Source organism: Helianthus annuus, chromosome 13, assembly GCF_002127325.2.
Source record: "Helianthus annuus cultivar XRQ/B chromosome 13, HanXRQr2.0-SUNRISE, whole genome shotgun sequence".
Classification (NCBI taxonomy): Eukaryota; Viridiplantae; Streptophyta; class Magnoliopsida; order Asterales; family Asteraceae; genus Helianthus; species Helianthus annuus.
In genome coordinates, this window is record NC_035445.2 from 145337220 (window position 1) to 145359455 (window position 22236).

General features: G+C 40.1%; 2 protein-coding genes and 1 non-coding gene across 3 annotated transcripts; 2 read left to right on the forward strand and 1 right to left on the reverse strand.

Annotated features, from left to right (window-relative positions):
* Window positions 1-2723: 2723 nt before the first annotated feature.
* On the reverse strand, window positions 2724-5594 carry LOC110901911 (eukaryotic translation initiation factor 5B-like). Its single transcript, XM_022148668.1, has 6 exons — window positions 5534-5594; window positions 5307-5462; window positions 4719-4976; window positions 3582-4651; window positions 3217-3507; window positions 2724-3143 (listed from the first exon to the last, which is right to left on the reverse strand). Exons 1-6 carry the CDS (start codon window positions 5592-5594, stop codon window positions 2724-2726), a joined length of 2256 nt encoding a protein of 751 aa, XP_022004360.1.
* Window positions 5595-11910: 6316 nt separating this feature from the next.
* On the forward strand, window positions 11911-12004 carry LOC118486210. Its single transcript, XR_004878064.1, has one exon. It is a non-coding gene; the product is annotated as a small nucleolar RNA snR60/Z15/Z230/Z193/J17 (small nucleolar RNA).
* Window positions 12005-12700: 696 nt separating this feature from the next.
* On the forward strand, window positions 12701-15520 carry LOC110899652. The gene has a single exon (XM_022146542.2). The coding sequence runs from the start codon at window positions 12872-12874 to the stop codon at window positions 15227-15229; it is 2358 nt and encodes a 785-aa protein (XP_022002234.1). The 5' UTR covers window positions 12701-12871; the 3' UTR covers window positions 15230-15520.
* The last annotated feature ends 6716 nt before the right edge of the window (window positions 15521-22236 follow it).

Genomic DNA, 22236 nt, shown 5'->3' on the forward strand with positions numbered 1-22236 from the left:
CAGGGAACAACGGAGAAGGACCTTCGAACACAGCGCCACCTCAAAATGTATCTGCATTACTAGGCTTACCAGAAGGCGAAACCCCAGCCTCGTGGTATGCCAAGAACATCGCCACCATCAATGCAGCATACCAGTCGCTGATCGCGCAGCAAGCAGTTTTGACGGCAGAACCGTCCTTGGGCACCCCTCAGAGTCAGGGGGTGCGCCAAATGCCCCCGCCAGCCAATCTACAAGGCAGAATCAACAGGCCTCCCCCTACAAGACGTTTAAGCGTACAGGACACGCGCGATACAAGAGGGGAAACGGATAGTTACTACGACTATCCGTCGAACCTTCAACGAGGCCCTGTTCACAGCCGGCTCACGCCGCGCAACATGAACAACGAATGGGAAGAAACGGACCCGTATGATCCCACATGGGAAGGTGACGAGGAATCGTCAGTCTTTAATCGTTTACCAAAAAACCATGAGTACTACAAGCCAAGACAACACATTGGCTACACGGAAGAAGCTGAAAGAGATTTCCGCCTGGCATACCGACCAGCGGAAGCTGCGGAACACTCCAAGTTTATCCCGAAAATCGCACTCGCGCCGCTTTCACGAGAGAAGCTACCCCCGACTGTTGGGAAATTCAATGGGTTGACTGATCCAGACGATCACGTCAGAACATTCACGAGTGTGGGCTGCATGGGAGGTTGGAACATGCCTATGTGGTGCCACCTGTTCATTCAAACTCTTACCGGAGCGGCTCGCGCCTGGTTTGACAGCCTTCCGCCGGGGAAGATTAAATCATGGACAGATTTCAAGACGCAATTCTTGAGCTACTTTAGCCAACAACGTCGCTACCAACGCGACACAGCCGAAGTAGAAGATATTTGGAGAAGAGATGGTGAAGGTCTGGAGGACTTCATCACGCTTTTTAACAAAGAATGTCTGGAAATAGGCGGCGTCAGTGAGCAACTCATGCGCTGTCACTTCAAAAAGGCTATACGCTGCGATAGTCTCATTCGAACCATCACAGGCAAAGATGGAATGCCAAAGGAGTGGGATAAACTAATGGAAGCCGCAAAAATCGTCGCGCAAACTGAGGAGTCCCTTGCTGGTGGAAAGGGCTACTACCCTGAAGATCGATTCTCAAGAGGAAGTACGCGCGACAACAACAACAAGCGTAACAAATACAAGAGTCATGACTGGAAGTCCGAGAGACCAAGAGGCCGCGACGACAGGCCGCGCTACAGAGAAGATGCGCGAGAAACGATTGACCGAATTGGTTACAAGAAGGCGGTCAGAGACGACAATCGTGACAAACACTGGACTCCGCTCACAAAAACGCCTAAGGAGGTATTGATGACGGAGAATTACGATTTCAAGGCTCCCAGGCCAATGACAAACAAGAAAGGGCAAGATCCCAACTTGTACTGCGATTTTCACAAAGATTCAGGGCACCTGACCGACGACTGTTATAGCTTGCGCCAAGAAATCGAGAGAGCACTCAAAAGCGGTAAGCTAAGCCATTTAGTGAAGAATGTACGCAAGGAAACTCGTCAACTCCAGCGCCACGACGAAGGGAACCACAAAAAGGTCCAACGACTAGAGACTCACATGGTCAACGGACCCAGGTATAGCGCGAAAGAGAAAGGCAAATGCCCCTATGAACCTTCTTGGCAAGAGCAGCAGGTGATATTTCCGGTAGTACGCGGCGGACCTCGCGCCACACGTCCCGTCGTCATTACCGGTATAATCGGGCATTATGAAACTGACTACATATTCATAGACCCGGGAAGTACTGCCGACATCATTTACGAACAGTGTTTCAATCAGTTGGATGAGGAGGATAAAGCGCGACTCGAGCCAGTCGATTATCCTTTGTCTGGATTTTGCAACGAGATGGTTTTTCCACTCGGACAGATCAGTTTCCCCGTCACGCTCTATGACGGGAACACTCAAGAACAACAAATGTGAACTTCATGGTAATGCCAGTGAAATCGAGGCATGATGTGCTTATTGGGAGGGAAACACAAGGCGAGTTAAACATGGTGACTTCAACGCCACATTCTGCGATAGGTTTCCCAACCAAGACAGGAGTAGCAATCATATATGCCAAGAAAGAAGTAATGTCAACTGAAGAGCTGCGCCCAACAAAGGCGGCGAAGCTCTCCACGGCCGAGCCAGAGAAATGGGTGAGCAGACTGTGACAATTGGCCATGCCATTTCGTCAGACATCAGAACACGTTTAAAGCAACTGCTGTTTCGAAACATGGATATATTTGCCTGGACCCCGGCAGACATGACCGGTGTCCCGCGCAACATCAATCGCTCCGAAAACAAGCCAGCTGATGCCTTGAGCAAGGCCTATGCGCCCATTCCAGACTTAATGAAAACATACGACATGTTTTTCTATTACATTTTTTCGTTACAAATGCATGCTAAACTTTTGATTAGCGCGAAAACACTCCAGCATTTTAAAAATTTGTTGACAAGAACCGCCTCCAAGGTCCTCCGTGAACAAAGCGCGAGACCGGGCGGTCACCTTTTACTTAAAAGACACTTCCATTTATTCGAGCTAATTTAACCTAAGTTTTGACAGCAATGCAATAATTGCAACGGAAAAAACGAAAACGATTCATATAATAAACTTGCGCAACAGCGCAGCATTTACAATCAAGTTGCAAAAGACAATTACAAGGCACAAACGCCTATCAACAACCTATTCAACAACCTATTCTATTCATCGCGTCGATCACCATCATCCTCTCCGTCATCCTCACCATCGTCATCGTTGCCATCATCATCACCATCTCCACCGTCATCACCAGCTGGTTCTTCATCGGATAGTTCGACAGTAACTGGCGGGTCGAGGACTGCTTTAAGACGCTGGCACCAGTCGTCTTTTTTCAAAGATTCCACAACCAGATCCATGATAGGCAAGGTAAGGTTGTCATACGAGTTTTCAGCATGTGCAAGCGCAGCATCAGCACGTTCAGTCACCGAGCAATGGCTTACATCAAATTCTTTCCCTAGCACCTGCTCAACGTGACTGACACATTCCAAGTAACCTCCTCGATGACCCACCGCACGCGCCGCATCCGTGAGAGCAGCAACAGCGCGATCGAGCTCGCCAGCATTTAAGATGGAGTTGGCAACCTTCAACAAAAGAAAAGCGTTAAGGACAACCCTTAACCAGATGGAATCATAAAAGACAGAAGTACAAACTTACCAGCGCTACTCCACGAGTGCGCATCCATTCAGCCTCCGAGACAAGCGTGTCAACGATGCCTAGGGCCTCGGAGTAGTTGGTCTGAGCCACGTTAAGCGCGGCAGTGCTGACAGCACGCGCCTCCTCAGCTGTAGCAGCCTTAACCCTCTCGGCCTCCAGGTCGATCTCCAATGACTCACATCTATCGATTTGCTCGTTCAAGCGACGTTTGAGCTCCGCAATCTCAGCGTCCTTGGCGTGGAGATCTCTGTCCTTGCTAGACAGCTGCACCTTGGCCTCAGATAACTCAACCTGGAAGCCGACAAAACAACTTAGGCCGGTTTGTTAACAACATTGCAAGAATAAATGAAAACAAATAAACTAACCTCCATCTGCTGCTTGGCAGCCTTCTCTCCATGCGCCTCCTCTACCTTCGATGTCAAATCAGCAACTTTAGCCTCAAGATCAACAATCTTCTGTCGAGCCGCGTAGGCGCGCTCGTTGTCTTGGGCGCAAATACGTTTAAACTCGGCCTTCTCCTTGGCCAGTTGCTCCTCAACATTGTGGAGTTTCTTTTGCAGGCCCTCGCGGCCCCATTCTTCGGCCTTCTTATCGGCTTCAAATTTGGCTCTCTCCTCACCAAGAGCAGCCTTGGACTTTTCAAACTCAGCAATACGTTTTAACGAGCGCTCACGATAAGCCTCCCAGTCGGCGCGCTCTCTAACCATTGTCCGCCATTCGCGAACTATTTGGTGATTGGCAGCACGAGCGTTGGCCTCTCCAAGTATAAAGGTGCGATATAACAATTCATGGGGTTTCGCCCTTTGCCGGTTGACCTCTGCAGGGGTAAACGAATTCAAAAACCACTCGCGGCAAGCGCCAAATTCATGAAATGTATCTTTTTGCTTTAAGCTCCAAGGGGCTTGGTGAGGAGCATCGCCGCGTTCTTCTTCATTGTAAGTTTTATAGTAGATATCGCCAACGGTGTCCTTCGCCCCGATCACGTTTGGGTTAAAACCCCCTGCACCACCAGAGCTCGCGCTGCTGGAAGCATATCGACCCGCACCCTTAGAAGTAATGACATGCGCGGAGTGGGTAGGGTTTGTAACCTCAGGCCCTTGAACATTAACAGGCTGCTCCATAGCCTTCTTCTTTTCCAACTCCTCCAGGGCCCTCTTTTTCGCCGCTTCGGCCACCCTCTCCTCCTCCGCTTTCCTTTTTCTCTCCTCCTCCTCCTTCCTCTTTCTCTCTTCTTCAACCTTCCTCCTCTTCTCCTCCTCAATCTTCTTCTTCTTTGCTTCTTCTCTCCTCTGATTCTCCTCCGCCTTTCGCTGCGCCTCAGCAGCCTTCGCGGCGTCCTGAGCAGCAGTATCAGAGGACTTGATAGTAATCTTCGGCCTCTTCGACGCAGCCTCACTGAACGTGACACCCTTCTCAGGGGTCTTCTTCTTGATCTCTGCAAAAATAATGCAAGTACATTTAAGCAAAGAGAAAAGTATTAAGAAGAGAAGCAAAGAACATACCCGGAGAAAATTTATACAACGAGCGCAAGTTGCTCGTTTTCCCAACCACGGGAAGCACAACAGCAGTAGGCGCGGAAGCCACACCAGCCGTGGTTTCGCTCCTACCTCTCTTCCTGCCAATCAGTTGGGCAGCCGCATCTTCTTCTTCCGCCTCATCATCTTCAGGGGTCGCGCCAGCATCAGGGTTACGAGAACCCGCGCTCCCAGAGCTTTTCGAGCCACCTGCACCAGTTTTTGCCTTAGCTGTACGCGACAAGCCTTCAAATGAATCGCTGATTATCACATAATCATCTAAGTCACTTTGACGAAAGCGAAGAGTACCTTTGACAGCAGTAGTAGTTGCGCGACTCGGGCCAGTACCCTTGCTGGTCACTTCCGGATCGACCTTGGTCTTCTTCTTCTTCAGGGGTTTCTTTTTCTTCTCCTCTGGGTCAATCCCCAGGTCGCGCAACACACCTGCAAAGATTTTAGACCACGAACTTAGCTCGCCGTTGGAAGACCCTACTGACTCCTCGCTGGAAAGATAGAGAATCTCTTTCCCAGCAGAAGTCACAGAGCGCAAAGGACGAGGTTTAGGATATTGCGCACCTTCAGTAGCGGTTGGCGGCGAAGCAAAGGCACCTTCAACCGGAAACATGAAGTTGCCCTTAATCTGGTCATACCAGCTTTCTTCATCATCGCGCAATGGGCGCACGCCCATGGAACCACCAAATGTAGAGAAGGCAGCTTGATACAGTTGCGCCTCTAAACGTGAATGTAAGTAAGTAACAATTAAAGCAAAGTACTTGAAAAAAGAAAAAAAAGAGATAACTGACCTTGATCGCCGATCTTCAACACCGGAACCTCCCTTCTGTTGGGTGACCACTGGTCACTCATCTTAGCCGCTACCAAAACGTTTTCCCCAAACACCCGATTTGGGGTTGGGGTCAGCTGTTGATACCACTAGGCCTTCTTAGGAATCGGAAGGTCTTCCTTCGGTATCGCCTCAGTCCAATCCCGGAAGGGCATGGCAATCGGCAACACCTCTTCACGGATGAAGAAAAACTTGGGTTTCCAGTCATGGAAACTCTTGGGGGGATTTAGCAGAATCTTCTTCGCCGCACCACGGCTCGCAAACGAGAAAAAACCCATCGTCCTCTGCAACTGGTAGAAGGCCCGAAACTTCTCTACCGATGGTTCGATGCCATGAGATCGGTATAGGAATTCGAAATGACGAACCCTAACCATCCCAGGTGGGCTCATCTGTGACAGATGGAAGTTGTAGTAATGAAGAATATGCCCCAGGAAGTTTGTAGCTGGTAACCTAAAGTTACCCTGAAGGAAAAAGTCTTCATATAGGGTAATATAACCCGGTGGTGCATCAGCCGCGGTCTGGCCCTGAGCCGGATACCGGGCATCCCACTCCGGTGGGAATCGGAAACTCCGAACAATCTGTTCGAAGAGACCTAGATCACATTTGAGGACAGGCACTGGACCTTCCTCAGCAGCAGCAATTTCTTGATGTTCTTCACTCATATCGAGAAAAACTTCTGGAAAAACTTGAAGATTTGAAGATATTTTGAAGAACTGAAGAACCAACTTTGAAGATTCAAAGAGAAGTTTGAGAGAGACTAAGAAGGCAACGAAGAGAAGTGAGAATCTCTCACCTCTCTTCGGATATATATACCCATCGCATTTAATGCGATGGGTAACCGTGCCGCTTTCGCCGCTAGGCTAACCAATGAGAAGCTGCCACGTCAAGCGGGAAACCAGGGGTGACGGTTGCCACGCGTGCGTGGGCCTCACTCTCCTGACACGAAGTGCAACCGCCGCAGACGGCATGATGACACCCGTGCCAGTGGTCAACTCAAACGTCGCACTCAGCGACTTATCCAACCAACTTGTCAGAAGTTCAAATTTCGAAGTTTCCCGCCATAAAAATAACAAGTAACTTCATGCAAAAGTTACATGAGCCGCGCAAGCTAAACGTCACCTCCAATAAACCTGCGCGCCTGATCAGACAAACAATAATCCCTAAAGACCTGCCTTGGTACCTGCGCAATTGAAAACAACATTTTCCACATGCGCCACATCAATCAGGATCAAAAGAACATTTCCCCTATTACACTTATTTCTCTTATTTTTATTAAGTCCAGAGCTCCAACCACTTGCGTTGCGCATGGTGCAGCACTGGACTGGGGGGACTTGAAGGGGTATGGTCCCAAAAAGTCGCGCAAACCTCCGCCCAGGTTGCGCGCGAAACCATACTCCTTATTTCAGAAAACTTATTAATAATATCCACGCGCGACCTACACACGTTGTAGTTTATCCCGCGCGAGGCAAGGCCCACAAGAGGCTCAGATATCAGCACTTAGCATAAAACAATGGAATAAATGAGCATGCTAACCCCGCGCGGGTTAGTTGCTGTCCAACAAGAGCCACTCAGTAGGGAAGCGCACGGCTACCTACAGTGGTACATAAGGTACAAGTGGCAGTAAAAGGAGCCAATGAGCGTCTAGCAGGCTCTGGTCAATCGTGCGCCACGATCGCCTGACGAGAAGTACACAAGGACGCCTACGTGGCACCAATCAGAGGACGGAGACAACTGTCCCACGATCTCCACTTGTCTGCTGATGACAGAAGGACAACAGGGCCGACAACAATGACACGTGGCTCCAATCAAGGTGCGCCAGCACCGACGAACGTCTAGAAGCCACTAAGCGGTCGACGCCAGTGAGACAAAGAGCATATCCGTTTTGTTGTCCGCTTACGGCCCAAGGCCCATCAGCCCATAACCCCTTACACCTCTCCGGCTATAAATAGAGACCTCATTCCACAGGTTAAAGATTCTATTCCCTCTACTCTCACTCTTAACACTGAATTACTCTCAAAGCAGTCGCTTATTCTCACGCCGGAGCCTGGTTAAGAGGGAAACTCCCACATTCCCCTCTTAACGAGTAACGGTGTTCTGTTTTGCAGGATCAGATTATCAAGTCGGAACTCAAATATCCATAAGAAGATTAACCATCATGAAAGGAACATAAACCAATCTAATTAACTCCCTAATTAGATCAGTGTTTCTTCAATGTACAATGTACATGAGCCGGTATTTATGGTTATACGTTGTCTTTGCACTACTTTTTTTTTTCAGTAAATGTCTAATCATATATTATATGTATTGTAATTATAGAGGTCGGTTATTGTATAATAAGGCTTAACGCACGCTGCGTACGAGATTGTTTTTTAACGTGCGGGTTTTTGCTTCAACATGTGATTTCTGATATAATACAACATGCGAAATTGTTTATCACAACATGCGATTTCTTCATACACACAAACATGCGATTTTGCAGCTTTTTGTATACACTAACATGCGATTTCTTCATATACCACAAACATGTGATTTCTTCATATACATTAACATGCGATTTCTTCATATACCACAACATGCAATTTTCATTTTTTGTAACATAACGTGCAATTATTGTACGATATATTGTTTCTATATTTTTATATTTATATTTATATTTACAACTAAATCAAGTAATTCTCTCACATAAAGGCTATATGTCTTTTCTTTACTTTATATATTATTCCCTTTTTTTAGCAAAAGAAAAAAACTTATTTTAAAACTACGTATTCACCAACTTTATGGAGTTGAGTAATTATCACTCTAATTTTTGTTAAATAATTTTTGATAGTTAATAGATCTTCATAATAGTTTACATCATATGTTACTTGCACCTTAGTAATTTGTATCTTGTCATGGATTTAGTCATTAATAAACCAAATTATTTTTTTTAAGTATAATCACAATTTTACCCTTATATCATTACAAACATAAAACATAAACCCTTTATATCGCTTTATAAACATAAAACATAATTAAAAAAAACCCCACTCCCCCTACAACCCTTCTTCCACCTAAATACAAACTTCCCACTTTGATGCTCTTCTTTTGCTTCTCAAATATCCAACAACTAAGAGATTGTTTTTTCAGAGAAAAGCTTTCTGCCCTCTTATGTCTGCGTTGCACAGACCACGCGTAAACGTGGGGGTTTGAAGACTGTTTGTTTTCTTGAAAACCTTTCATAAAAAACATCTGCGCGTCCTCCTTTTGGTGCAGATGTGGGAAAGGCTCTTCAAACCTTTTCTTCCGTTTCTTTTTACCCTGATATCACAAAACACACATTCAAAACCCTAGCACACCTTCTTCTCCTCCACCACCCATCCATCGCCGCCGCCGGCCTCCTCCCTCCACCTCCACCGCCCCGGCCGTCGCACAACGTTTTCTTTAGGGTAAATTACTTTTTGGGTCCTTGTGTTTTATGAGTTTTAACTAGTTGAGTCCAAAAACAAAAAGTTTAACGACCTAAGTCCCTATAAGAATTTTATTTAACCATTTGAGTCCAAATTTCTAACACTGTTAAAATTATTCTGTTAACTTTTGTTAAATGACCAAATTACCCTTTTTAATTAAAAAACCATTTTATTATTAAATATATATACATGTTCTACACCATCTTCATCCCACACCATCTTCATCCCACCTCCAGAACTTTCTCTTCTCTCTCTCTACATAAACCATCTTCATCCCACCACCACACCCTACCATCAACACCACCGTCACCACTGCACCTCCACCGTTACCACCATTGCTGCACCTCCACAACACCCACCACCGTTGCACTTCCACCGTCACCACCACCGCTACACCGTCTCCACCACAACACCCACCACCGTTGTATCTCCACCGTCACCACCACCACTACACTGTCACCACCACAACTCCCCCACACTTCCTTCATCTTCAATCCCCATTTCAATGGCTTCCTTTTAACCTTATTCCATCCCCTTTTCATCACCCACAACTTCAATCTCTGTTGCAGATCGAAAATCAACCAACATGGATCAAGAAATCATCGCCGTAGCTACTGCGACACCCGCTCGCACCTGGGTTCCGGTTTCAGAGCTCATCGCCTCCATACGCAGCGAAGAATGGGTCACTCAAACAGATACAGATGTACAAAATATATACAATATGTTTGATATTTAGCGTAAGTTTATAAGTTGTGTTGTTTTTTCTGGTATTATTTCTATGAGTTTGATTAAGGTTTGAAACAAATTCATACAGAAGTAATTTTTTTACATTGATATGTGTTTGATTTTGTTGCTAACAATTTGTATTGTTATGTGCCAATAGATGTTATAAATGAATCCATTTGTTACCTTTAGTTTTTATTTGATTTGACCTTGAGTTTTGACTTGGGATTTTGCTTTTTTGGAGATGATCCATAATACAATACCATTAACAATATTTTCACTTTATTATATGTATGTAAACACCATTTATACCATCCAATCAACATATTACATAAAAAATTGACAACTATAACCAAACCATCAACCACTAGATATAACTAACCAAAAAACATGTATATGCGCACAACGTTTTCTTTAGGGTAAATTACTTTTTGGGTCCTTGTGTTTTATGAGTTTTAACTAGTTGAGTCCAAAAACAAAAAGTTTAACGACCTAAGTCCCTATAAGAATTTTATTTAACCATTTGAGTCCAAATTTCTAACACTGTTAAAATTATTCTGTTAACTTTTGTTAAATGACCAAATTACCCTTTTTAATTAAAAAACCATTTTATTATTAAATATATATACATGTTCTACACCATCTTCATCCCACACCATCTTCATCCCACCTCCAGAACTTTCTCTTCTCTCTCTCTACATAAACCATCTTCATCCCACCACCACACCCTACCATCAACACCACCGTCACCACTGCACCTCCACCGTCACCACCATTGCTGCACCTCCACAACACCCACCACCGTTGCACTTCCACCGTCACCACCACCGCTACACCGTCTCCACCACAACACCCACCACCGTTGTATCTCCACCGTCACCACCACCACTACACTGTCACCACCACAACTCCCCCACACTTCCTTCATCTTCAATCCCCATTTCAATGGCTTCCTTTTAACCTTATTCCATCCCCTTTTCATCACCCACAACTTCAATCTCTGTTGCAGATCGAAAATCAACCAACATGGATCAAGAAATCATCGCCGTAGCTACTGCGACACCCGCTCGCACCTGGGTTCCGGTTTCAGAGCTCATCGCCTCCATACGCAGCGAAGAATGGGTCACTCAAACAGATACAGATGTACAAAATATATACAATATGTTTGATATTTAGCGTAAGTTTATAAGTTGTGTTGTTTTTTCTGGTATTATTTCTATGAGTTTGATTAAGGTTTGAAACAAATTCATACAGAAGTAATTTTTTTACATTGATATGTGTTTGATTTTGCTGCTAACAATCTGTATTGTTATGTGCCAATAGATGTTATAAATGAATCCATCTGTTACCTTTAGTTTTTATTTGATTTGACCTTGAGTTTTGACTTGGGATTTTGCTGTTTTTGGAGATGAGTTCTTGTTGGCGATTTTCAATTAAAGATGATTTTAAGATTTTGTTGGCGATGTTGAATGTTGATTCCAAATGGGTTTTCTTGTTTTGACTTTTGAGACACTGTTTATGGTTTATGTATGACAGACTGTAAGTCTTTACTGTTTTTGGTACTTGATTATGAACTTCAAATCTAAACATGTTTTGGCATCTGATGATCTCAATCTTTATGTTGTGGTGGTGCAGTGATGGTAGCGGTGGTGAAGTGTCTGTGCAGGTGTGGGTATAAAAATATATATAATATTAAAATATTTATGTATTAAAGACTTGTTCCTTATACTCTTATGCATATAAGACTTGTACTTTTGTGTAAATGACCAAATTACCCTTGTAGTTAACAAACTTGGTGGATGGAGTTAGTAATTTAGACTCAAATGGTTAAAGAAAATGCTTATAGGGACTCAGGTCGTTAAACTTTTTGTTTTTGGACTCAACTAGTTAAAACACATAAAACACAGGGACTCAAAAAGTAATTTACCCTTTTCTTTATTATTTTAAGTTCGTTTAATTTTATTTTTAGGTCCTTTTTTACTTTCGATTTGTTTGGCCGATGATTAAATTCAAAATAAATGACAAGCATATGTCTGAATCATACTGTGTTGTTAAATCTAATCTATGAGGCCCATCGTTTTCCATTGATTTTTAAACAAATAGTGAGTTAAGATTTCTGTCTTTTTTTTTCTTTTGTTTTTTATTTATTTAATTTTTAAATTTGAATCGAGAAGCTCAAGTGATGATCATTTACATAGTTCAAATGACAATATATTGTGATTATAATTCTTTTGCTGGTCTTTCGCTCCTATCTGATGAGCTTTTTGTTTTCATTTAACTCTATATGTTTTTTTGTTTGTTTTTGTTAATTTTGATAGCTGAGAGATTCAAACGATTGTTTCTTTTTACCCTATTTTTTATGATGTTAGTTCTTGATTGTTTTTTATGGTGTTTGTTCTTGATTGTTTTTTTATGATGTTTGTTCTTGATTGTTTGCAGAAGTTAAAAAACAAACAGTTTTCTTCTTGCAGATTGCAGAGGTTTGGTCCAACTCTTTTGCTACAGATGTGGTCCGCTGACTGCAGACGTTTTACCTCTGAAAAACCAAACAACACCCAACACCCTTGGTTCTCCCCCCTTTAGTTTTTTAACAACGTCCATGCACCATTGCGAACTCTTCCCCTACTTCTCCACCGTTCATGCTTGCAACATCCATTTTCCACTCTTCCTCTTCTCATGCGTGACAACATACAAAGAAACGCAAAGACCTTAGAAAAGCAACAGACTAAAAACGAACAAGCGCGATAAATGAAATTTCTATGACTCTTTAGTTACAAACATATGACATTATTATTTCTTAAAGTATCACATTGCGTCTAAATTAAGAACCAAATCCGTAAAAAACTTTAATTAAACCAATTGGACCATTGTTGTACAATATTCTATAGTATTCCAACAAAATCTATTGATAAAATAATAAAAACATGTCCTAAAACAACATAAATAAACACAAACAAAAACAACCCTTATTTGACTCACTCCCACTCTCACTTCCACTCCCACTCAGCCCCTCTCTCTCTCTCTCTTCCAACAACCCACTTTCACCTCACCGGAGCCACCATGGACCACCGCCACCACCAACTCCGGCCACCGTCCCCCACCACCCATCACCACCACTCCATCTAAAAACAATGTCAAAACTCCACTTTTCCACCACACCCACAATCTTTTTCCCTCATATTTCCCCACCCCCAAAAAATCTTCAGCAAATGTCATCAACACCACCACAATCACCACAACCACCACCGGAGTCAACGGAGTCAACGGCAGCAAAAACTCTAACCAAACGCTACGAAGGCCTCATGATGGTCCGTACAAAAGCAATAAAAGGCAAAGGAGCATGGTACTGGACCCACTTACAACCAATTCTCATCAACTCCGATACCGGCGTCCCTAACGCCGTTAAACTCCGGTGTTGCCTATGCGACGCCGTTTTCTCCGCTTCAAACCCGTCTAGAACCGCTTCTGAGCATCTTAAACCCGGAACATGCCCCAGTTTCAACCATGATCAAAACCCACAACCAATTTCATCATTTTCACCAACCGGAATGATGACGTCATCTCACCGGAAACGTAACTCCGGCGGCCGGAAACTTACCGGAGCTCCGATCACTGACCCGGGAAAATTCATGATCCACGGGTCTTACCCAACCCGACCCGGATCAGAATCAGGGTCCGGGTCTAGACCCGGATCCGGACCCGAACCGGATCACATACCTGCATTACCGGCGCCGCCGGTGCATAACCAGCAGTATGTTAAGTTATCCGGTGGGAAAGATGATTTAACGGCGTTAGCAATGTTGGAGGATAGTGTGAAGAGGTTAAAATCACCAAAGACACTACCGGGTCAAACGTTGACCAAAATGCAAGTTGATTCATCACTAGAGTTGTTGACAGATTGGTTGTATGAGAATTGTGGGTCAGTTGCATTTTCAAGTGTAACACATCCCAAGTTCAAGGTTTTCTTGAACCAGCTCGGGTTGCCCGCGATCTCCAGTCAAGAGATCGCGGGTAACCGACTGGATTCCAAGTATTTAAACGCGAAGGCCGAGTCCGAAGCTCGGATTCGGGATGCATTGTTTTTTCAAGTGTCATGTAATGGATGGAGATCAAGAAATCAAGAAAGTCAACAAAGTCAACTTAATTTATCAGTGAATTTACCAAATGGAATGAGGGTGTTTTGGAAAGGTGTGTTTGCAAATGGGTATGTGTTTTCTAAGTTTGTTGAGGATGTTTTGATGGAAACAATGATTGAAATATGTGGGAATAATTTGGAAAAATGTGTAGGGATTGTGTCAGATAAGTTCAAGTCAACGGCGTTGACCAACATTGAGAATCAACATCAATGGATGATCAATCTTGGTTGTCAGTTTCAAGGGGTTTATAGTTTGATCAAAGATTTTAGTAAAGAATTGCCTTTATTCAAGAATGTGGTTGATAATTGCTTCAAAGTTGCAAACTTAGTTAACACTAGTTCTCAAATTAGGAATCTTTTTCTCAAGTATCAGTTTCAAGAATCCGGGAGAGCGCGGTTGATGCGAGTACCGTTCGGCTTTGTTGGCAACGAGTTTGAATTCGAACGCGTGTTTGGTATGGTGGAAGATGTTTTAAGTTCAGCCAGGACATTGCAATTGGTGTTACATGATGAGGGGTACCAAAAGGTTTCGATGGAGGTTGACGAAACGATTAGAAATCCGCAGTTTTGGAGGGAAGTCGAAGCGGTTCATTCGTTAGTTAAGTTAGTTAAGGATATGGCCCAGGAGATCGAGAAAGAAAGACCGCGAATCGGGCAATGTTTGCCGCTTTGGGAAGAAGTTAGAGTGAAAGTTAAGGATTGGTGTATGAAGTTTCAAATGAATGAGATTGTTGTAGAAAAAGTGTTTGATAAAAGGTTTAAAAAAAACTATCATCCTGCTTGGTCAACTGCATTTATACTTGATCCATTTTATTTGATCAAGGATAGAAGTGGGAAGTATTTGCCCCCTTTTAAATACTTAACTCCTGATCAAGAAAAAGATGTTGACAAGCTTATAACTCGGCTCGTGTCGCGCGAAGAAGCTCATATCGCGCTAATGGAGCTTATGAAATGGCGGACCGACGGGCTTGATCCGGTCTACGCTCAAGCCGTGCAGCTTAAACAGAGAGACCCCGTTACGGGTAAGATGAAAATCGCAAACCCGCAAAGTAGTAGGTTGGTTTGGGAAACTTATTTAACCGAGTTTAGTTCTTTGAGGAAAGTCGCGGTGAGGTTGATCTTTCTTCATGCTACTTCATGCGGGTTTGAATCGAATTCGTCGTTTTCGAAATGGGCCCGATCGAAGACGGGTGTTGAAAAGGCTCAGAAGTTGATGTTTATAGCGGCTAATTCAAGGAGTGAGAGGAGGGATTTGTGTAATGATGATGAAAAAGATGGAGACTTTTTTGCAATGGCTAATGATGAGGATGATAATATGATCAATGAGGTTTTGTTTGATGCATCCTCTCCATAAAGATTCAATCTTTTTCATGTTTTTGATGATATTGTGCATAGTTTATGCAGGAATTTTGTTGGGTATTTTGTTTTGATCAATTTTTTAGATGATTTTAGTACCATTTCTTGAGGTTGAAATGGTAGTTTTGCAAGAATTGACCTTGTTTGACCAACTCAAGATTGTATTTATCATAGGTAATGATTTTGAATCTTGATAGTAAAGAGTGAGAATTCCCATATTACCCTTTTCTCAAGTTTGTTGATTCTTTTTGTGAATTTGTGCAATGAGAATTTATGCTTTGGAGACTTGTACCTTATGCTTCAGGAGTGGTACACATGGTTTTGAGGAAATGAATCAAAAAAGCAAGATTCTTGAATAGATTTATTTCTTCTTCTAGTAGTGTTTGGACATGGGTTTAGTAAAAGAAACACAAACATTGGAAGGACTAAAGTGCAAATTTTTTTCTACTTATGAGAGGTTGATTTCACAAGTTTGTTTGTTTACTGCCAACCAATGAAAAGAAAGCTAATTTTGACCTTTTCTGTAAACCAAGACAAAAGAGGGACTAGAAGTGGAATATCATGAATCTTTGAGGGGCTAAAAGGTTTGATAGAAATAAAACAATCAATTATTTATATTATTTGGCTAAAAGGTTTGATAGAAATAAAACAATCAATTATTTATATTATTTTGATTTTATTCGAAATTTGGAAACAAATGTAGTCGAAGAAACCGAAGCCTAGGAAGATTGTTGGACCAAAACAATGCATAAGGATGTTTTCTTGGTGATTTTATTTTACTTATAACAAAGGTTGAATTTCTTGTAGTTTAATAAGAGTTTTAATATTTTATTTGATGATGTTATATATGTATTCACATGAATCATGAGATGCTCTTTATTCTGATGTTGATCTTTGGATACTTATATATTGGGAAATCTTTAAAAAAGATCATGAAAATGACTTGAAATAGATTCATAATAATTTTGCTATACGAGGGTATCTCATCAATAATGATTTTGTATTAAAAACGAGTATTACGATGAAATGTTTCTGACTTCATGTGTCACGACTACAGGAGAGTAGATCTTCAATCGATTTGTTCATTATAAAAGACTAACGTGTCTTCGTATGTTTGTATGTTCTTGTAACTACGATAGGTAATGCACATAATTTTTTTTATATCAAGCGTAACTTTAAATCAATCTTTTACAACAATGTGTTCACTACACGAAACAATGAATATGCTCATGTTAATAGGTCTTGGCCGCTCGCTACATACACAAAGTGTGGTTAATGAACTTATGGCTATTTAGTCATAATGGTTGTATTTAAGTACTCATAATTGTAAGCCTATGTTAAAATACTTAATTTTTATAATTTCTACTTTTAGAAACAATAACTAAATTAGATGTTACTATTATATGAGTAATGATCACAAATATAAGTGTAAAATGAAGTGTATTTTGCTTCACAATATCATACATTGAATACTAGCACAAATCCTATTATTATTTCTTACAATATTTTAACCCCATATATATAATGATTTATAAAAAGTAAAAAAAAAATGATTGCAAACCATGTACATGCAACTATTCCAAAAGGCCAATTTGATCATCATAGTGAGTCATTGCCAAAGGATGGGTGTTATGTCACATACCCACTTTATAAAAAAGCAATACCTTTCAATAATAATAATAAAAAAAAAACTTCCACATTAATATTTAACTCTTATAAGTATTTTCCACAAAACCTAATTTCAATATTTACGACTGATCCAATGTGATTACATGATTATTCAATTGGTATAACACTGTTTACGTTAACTACAAAGAGCTCATAATTAAATTTTATTTCGAGTGAAATATTACCAAAAGATCATCCACTCTAAGATTACTCTCTTCCAGTCACGCTTAATGTTTCCCTCTCAATAAAAACAATACACATATAAAATGTTGGTGGTATTTGAAATGAAACATTTCTTATGAACTCAACATCTCTGATTTTCACAACCAATATGATACATTTCTAGGATACACAAGTATTACCAAAAGAATTGATTACAAGTAGAGGTGTACAATTCGGTTTTTTTGTTTTTTTTTTCCTTTTCAATACTGGTTCTGGGTACGGTGAAGAGAATCAAAAACTGGGTTTTGCAATAACTTGTTTGGGTGTTGATCAATCCGGGTCAGGCATAACCAGGTTGGAACGACCGGTTTCAAATTATATGGTATGGAATTAATAAATTGCCAAACTGGTAGGGCCAAAGGAGTCAAGTTTGAACCCAGGTACGAAGAAACTAGTTCTTTTAATACTTGGTTTTGAGTTTTTTCTTCGGGTAAGATTTAATACTAGTCTTTTTGTGTGCCTCTAGTTACATGTTTAGAATCAAATGTAAAGATTCTAAAAAATAAGAAGTCGTACAAAGGGTATCAAACGAACTCTTATTGATCTCATTCAAGCGGCATTGGAACCGTCCCATCAGACTCTACGATGTGATATTTTAGGTTTTCACTTTGAATTTATAGGTTGTACATTTTAGAATTGTTGTTTATTATCACTGTGTCTTTTGTTTATCATTGTGTCTTTTCAATATTTCCCACGTGTTTCTTTTTTTTCGACTCATTGTGTCTTTTTTCCTTGTTATGTCTTTTTACCTCGACATTGTGTTATAAGTTACCACAAGGCCCTCTTTTGTCTCAAAGATAACGGATTAGACAATAATACCTTAGATGCAACTAAATTTTTGGAGTAATTTTAAATAAATTAGGTGGGTCGTATGATAATCTATTCTAGAAAAAGCTGAATAAAGAAATGAGATTAGATGTGTGACATAAAAATCACTTTTGGGTGAGTGAAATGAGTATAGAAGAAATAATTGAGGGCGTAAAAGGCAATAGTACAAAACAACTAGGTACCTTTTTATAAACGAGGGGCCAGTTTCGTATTATTCACCTAATTAATTACCCATTTAGTGGACAAATTCAAATTATTGTCGGCAACACCATTTTTACAATAATTTTTTATGATATTAATACCGAATTCTCAACTACTATTGTTAGCAAGGAAAATGTATAATAAGGTGTAGGTAGTGACAAAATTTGTGAGATCTACCATATACGGTTTTATGATATTTACGCTATGTTTCCGAGTTTCACTAAATTTGAAAGATTATAATTTTTAGTTGTATTTTAAAGTTTTATTAAAGGAGAAAAAAATGAGAGTTTTTCCCCGAAAATTAGGGCATGTTTGGCTAAGCTTATTTAACCTAAAAAGAACTTTTTATGAAATGGACTTATTAACTTATGACTTTTTAAAAAAGAGTTTTTAAAAAGAGTGTTTGGATTAGCTTATATGGTGGGAAAAGCCAATAAGTTAATAAGTTGTTTTTTAAAAAGTGTTTGACTTAGCTTATTGATGTAAAATGACTAAAAGAGCTCAAAAAGTTATAAGTTGCTCAAAAAGTCACATCATCCTAACTTCTTAAAAATGACTTTTTCTCCTTTACAAAAAGTCATTTTGAAAAGTTCTTTTAGGTTTGCCAAACACATAATCTGCTTATTAGCTTTTTGAAAAAAACTAATAAGTCAATAAATTGGTTCAAGAAGCTTAGCCAAACATGCCCTTAATATTTCCAGTTTGGAAGGCAATGGGGAGAAAAGAAAAGAAAACGAGAGAATCTTTTCTTTTCTCTACTTAAGTTAACTTAGGAACACAACGTTAAGGATATAAGGATTGTCCAATCTTAAATATAACAAACACGTTTTTTGGAACATTAGTTGTGAATTAGAGAATATGGTTAAGTGTGTTCAGTGGGAAACAATTCATGATGAGTGACACCTTATCCTGATAACAAAATGTAATTTCGTAATCTTTTCGTGGACAAATCATACAATATTGGTGCATATGCGACCTAAAGTTACATTTTCGATATAGTATGCATATATTTGATGAGGTAATTATCGTTCGGACTTTAGTAAACCAAATCTCTTGCAATTACATTTTTTATGACTTACAACCAAATATCTTATCGTCAACCATATACACACATTACAAAAAGCTTATTTGAACCTTCAAGGTATGGTGCAATTGTAAGCATATGATCTCCTCTAAGAGAGGTTTCATGTTTGAATTTGGCTTCCACTGGTTTTGTATCATAACCCCTTGTAGGTTACCTGCCAAGAAGAAGTTGTGATTTACCTGATTTTGTTGGTTAGCAGGGTATTGACAGACTCCTTTAAATTTTTTGGTACAGGTTCTCATGGTTATAAGAAAAACCCCCGTCTAGGGCTGTTCATGAGCCGAGCCGAGCCGAGCCAGGCCAAGCTCGGGCTCGGCTCGATTAAAAACCGAGTTGGCTCGGCTCGGCTCGTTTTTGAAACCGAGCTAAAAATCTATGCTCGGGCTCGGCTTGGTTTTAAACCGAGCTAGCTCGGCTCAGCTTGGTTTGGCTTGATTTTATAAAGAAATATTAATATAAACATCTTAAAATTCAGTAGCCAAACATATTATTCAATATATTCAAAATAAGTTCAACCAAATACATTAAAAACCAAAATCAAGTCCAACAACTCAAAATAAGTTTTAATTTCAATGAAATACAATTTCATTAGTATGGTAATCAACCTTCAAATATGACATAGATATCAAATTACAAACCTATATACATGTAAATAGTAATCAGTTTTTTTTGTAATATATTATAATGTATATAAAATTAAAATTTATTATAATTAAAATAATCCGAGCTAAACCGAGCCGAGCTACAAAGCGAGCCAAACCGAGCCAACTCGGCTCGTTACGAGCCGAGCCGAGCTAGGCTCACTTTCTAACCGAGCCGAGCCGGCTCGGCTCACTTTTAAACCGAGCCATATCAAGCGAGCTTTTTTCGAGCTAAATCCGAGCGAGCTTCGAGCGACCCGTCTTCTCCCTTCCAAACTTGTAAAAAATTTCATTCTTGGAACCCTCACATACACAAGCACACAAATTGTACCCTAAACACCCAAATAGAACCCCTAACAAAACCACTAACATTCGATGTCACCATTGGCCAAGAGTTTTCAAAGTAAAAATGATTTAGGGTGAGGATATGATGAGGAACAAAAGAGATGATTACTATATTTGTTGCTAATTTAAAGTATCATTCTTACTAAATATACAATAAACTAGTAATAAGAACCGCGCGCGTTGCGGCGCGGGTACATCGCAAATATCGAATGAATTAGTTCAAACGTTATGTGATGTGTTAACCATATGAAAGCACGCGTTTCGATATATCTGATTGAACTCAATATAACCTATATAAGCATTGCGATTAGATCAAAACATAAAGTAAATCGAATTTATACCATACAATAATAACGTATTATATGTCACTCAAGTCATACATAGGGAATGCAACGTGTATAACGGAAAAGCTGACACATATATTCAAAAGAGATTAAATAGATTTTTTGAAAAAGGGAAAAAGGAAACCACAATTTGACTCCATTCTGTTCGAAACAAAATTAACAAAACATTCATAAAATTAACCACGAAAACATATTATATTTGACCTTGCTCGTTTCCCAAAAAAGTTTACGACAAAACATACACCAACTCGAATTTATACCAAAACGCACATAAAATATGCACGTAAAAATGTTTTTCTTAAACGAAAACGTACTATATATGACCTGACTCGTTTCCAGAAAAAGTTTACGTCAAAACGTAGAGCAAATCGAATATATACCGACATGTATATAAAAATATGCACGTAAAAAAATAATTTTTCTTAGACTAAATTTCATAAATCAACCTTTATGTTATACATAAACTATACTTTATATCTTTCACTATGAAATCGACAAAAACCCAACCTTTGTGTTCATGTTTTGTTGCATGTGAGGGCTTTTTAGTCATTTTACTTCTTTTAAAATTGGTTTTTACTTAGAATTAGCGGGAAACTTCAAATAAAATATTAGTAAAAAAACTAATAGGTTAAATACGTTCGTAAAATCGTGCCAAGTAGCACTAATGTCATGCTAACGTCAGCGATTACCAACATCAGAAAAGCTCAAAAAAATAAAATAAAATAGTAAATAATAACACTGAACGAAAAACCGATGTAAAATTGTTGAACCACGCACACCCGTTGTGGCGTGTTAATGCGAAGAAATTAGACATAAACGTAAAACGCAGAAGATAATAAGTAAGTGGATCTAGGACCCGCACGTTGCGACGAACTTGTCAAACGGAGAAAAATACTGTCAAACGGGAAAAAACAAACGAAAAACGTGAAACCCCACACGCACGTTGCGGCGTGTTGACTCGCAAAATTTAGAACGAAGCGTAAAACGAAAAACTTGCGAGAGATAAAAAGTATGAGAAACCAAATTGAAAAAAAAAAAGTATTGGGGTTAAATCACAAAAGATGAAAAAATTTGGATAAAAAGTTAAAAAGTCATTGGGTTAAAATTCAAAGAATAAAACCTTTAGGTTAAAAGTGCAAATTGCCTTATTTTTTTTGAAAACTACCCTAAGCCATGAGTACAACCTTATTATGCATAAAATTGTTGCAAATTTATAACTTCAAATAAAATATTAGTAAAAAAACTAATAGGTTAAATACGTTCGTAAAATCGTGCCAAGTAGCACTAATGTCATGCTAACGTCAGCGACCACCAACATCAGAAAAGCTCGAAAAAATAAAATAAAATAGTAAATAATAACACTGAACGAAAAACCGACGTAAAATTGTTGAACCACGCACGCCCGTTGTGGCGTGTTAATGCGAAGAAATTAGACATAAACGTAAAACGCAGAAGATAATAAGTAAGTCGATCTAGGACCCGCACGTTGCGACGAACTTGTCAAACGGAGAAAAATACTGTCAAACGGGAAAAAACAAACGAAAAACGTGAAACCCCACACGCACGTTGCGGCGTGTTGACTCGCAAAATTTAGAACGAAGCGTAAAACGAAAAACTTGCGAGAGATAAAAAGTATGAGGAACCAAATTGAAAAAAAAAAGTATTGGGGTTA

Bases quoted from the DNA above. Each gene is read 5' to 3' on its own strand.
- LOC110899652 (XM_022146542.2), top strand. From the start codon at position 12,872: ATGTCAAAACTCCACTTTTCCACCACACCCACAATCTTTTTCCCTCAT.
- LOC110901911 (XM_022148668.1), bottom strand. From the start codon at position 5,594: ATGAGTGACCAGTGGTCACCCAACAGAAGGGAGGTTCCGGTGTTGAAG. The intron at 3,508-3,581 runs GTTAGTTTATTT...GTCGGCTTCCAG, and splicing joins CTGCCAAGCAGCAGATGGAG to GTTGAGTTATCTGAGGCCAA. The intron at 3,144-3,216 runs GTAAGTTTGTAC...CTTTTGTTGAAG, and splicing joins GCACTCGTGGAGTAGCGCTG to GTTGCCAACTCCATCTTAAA.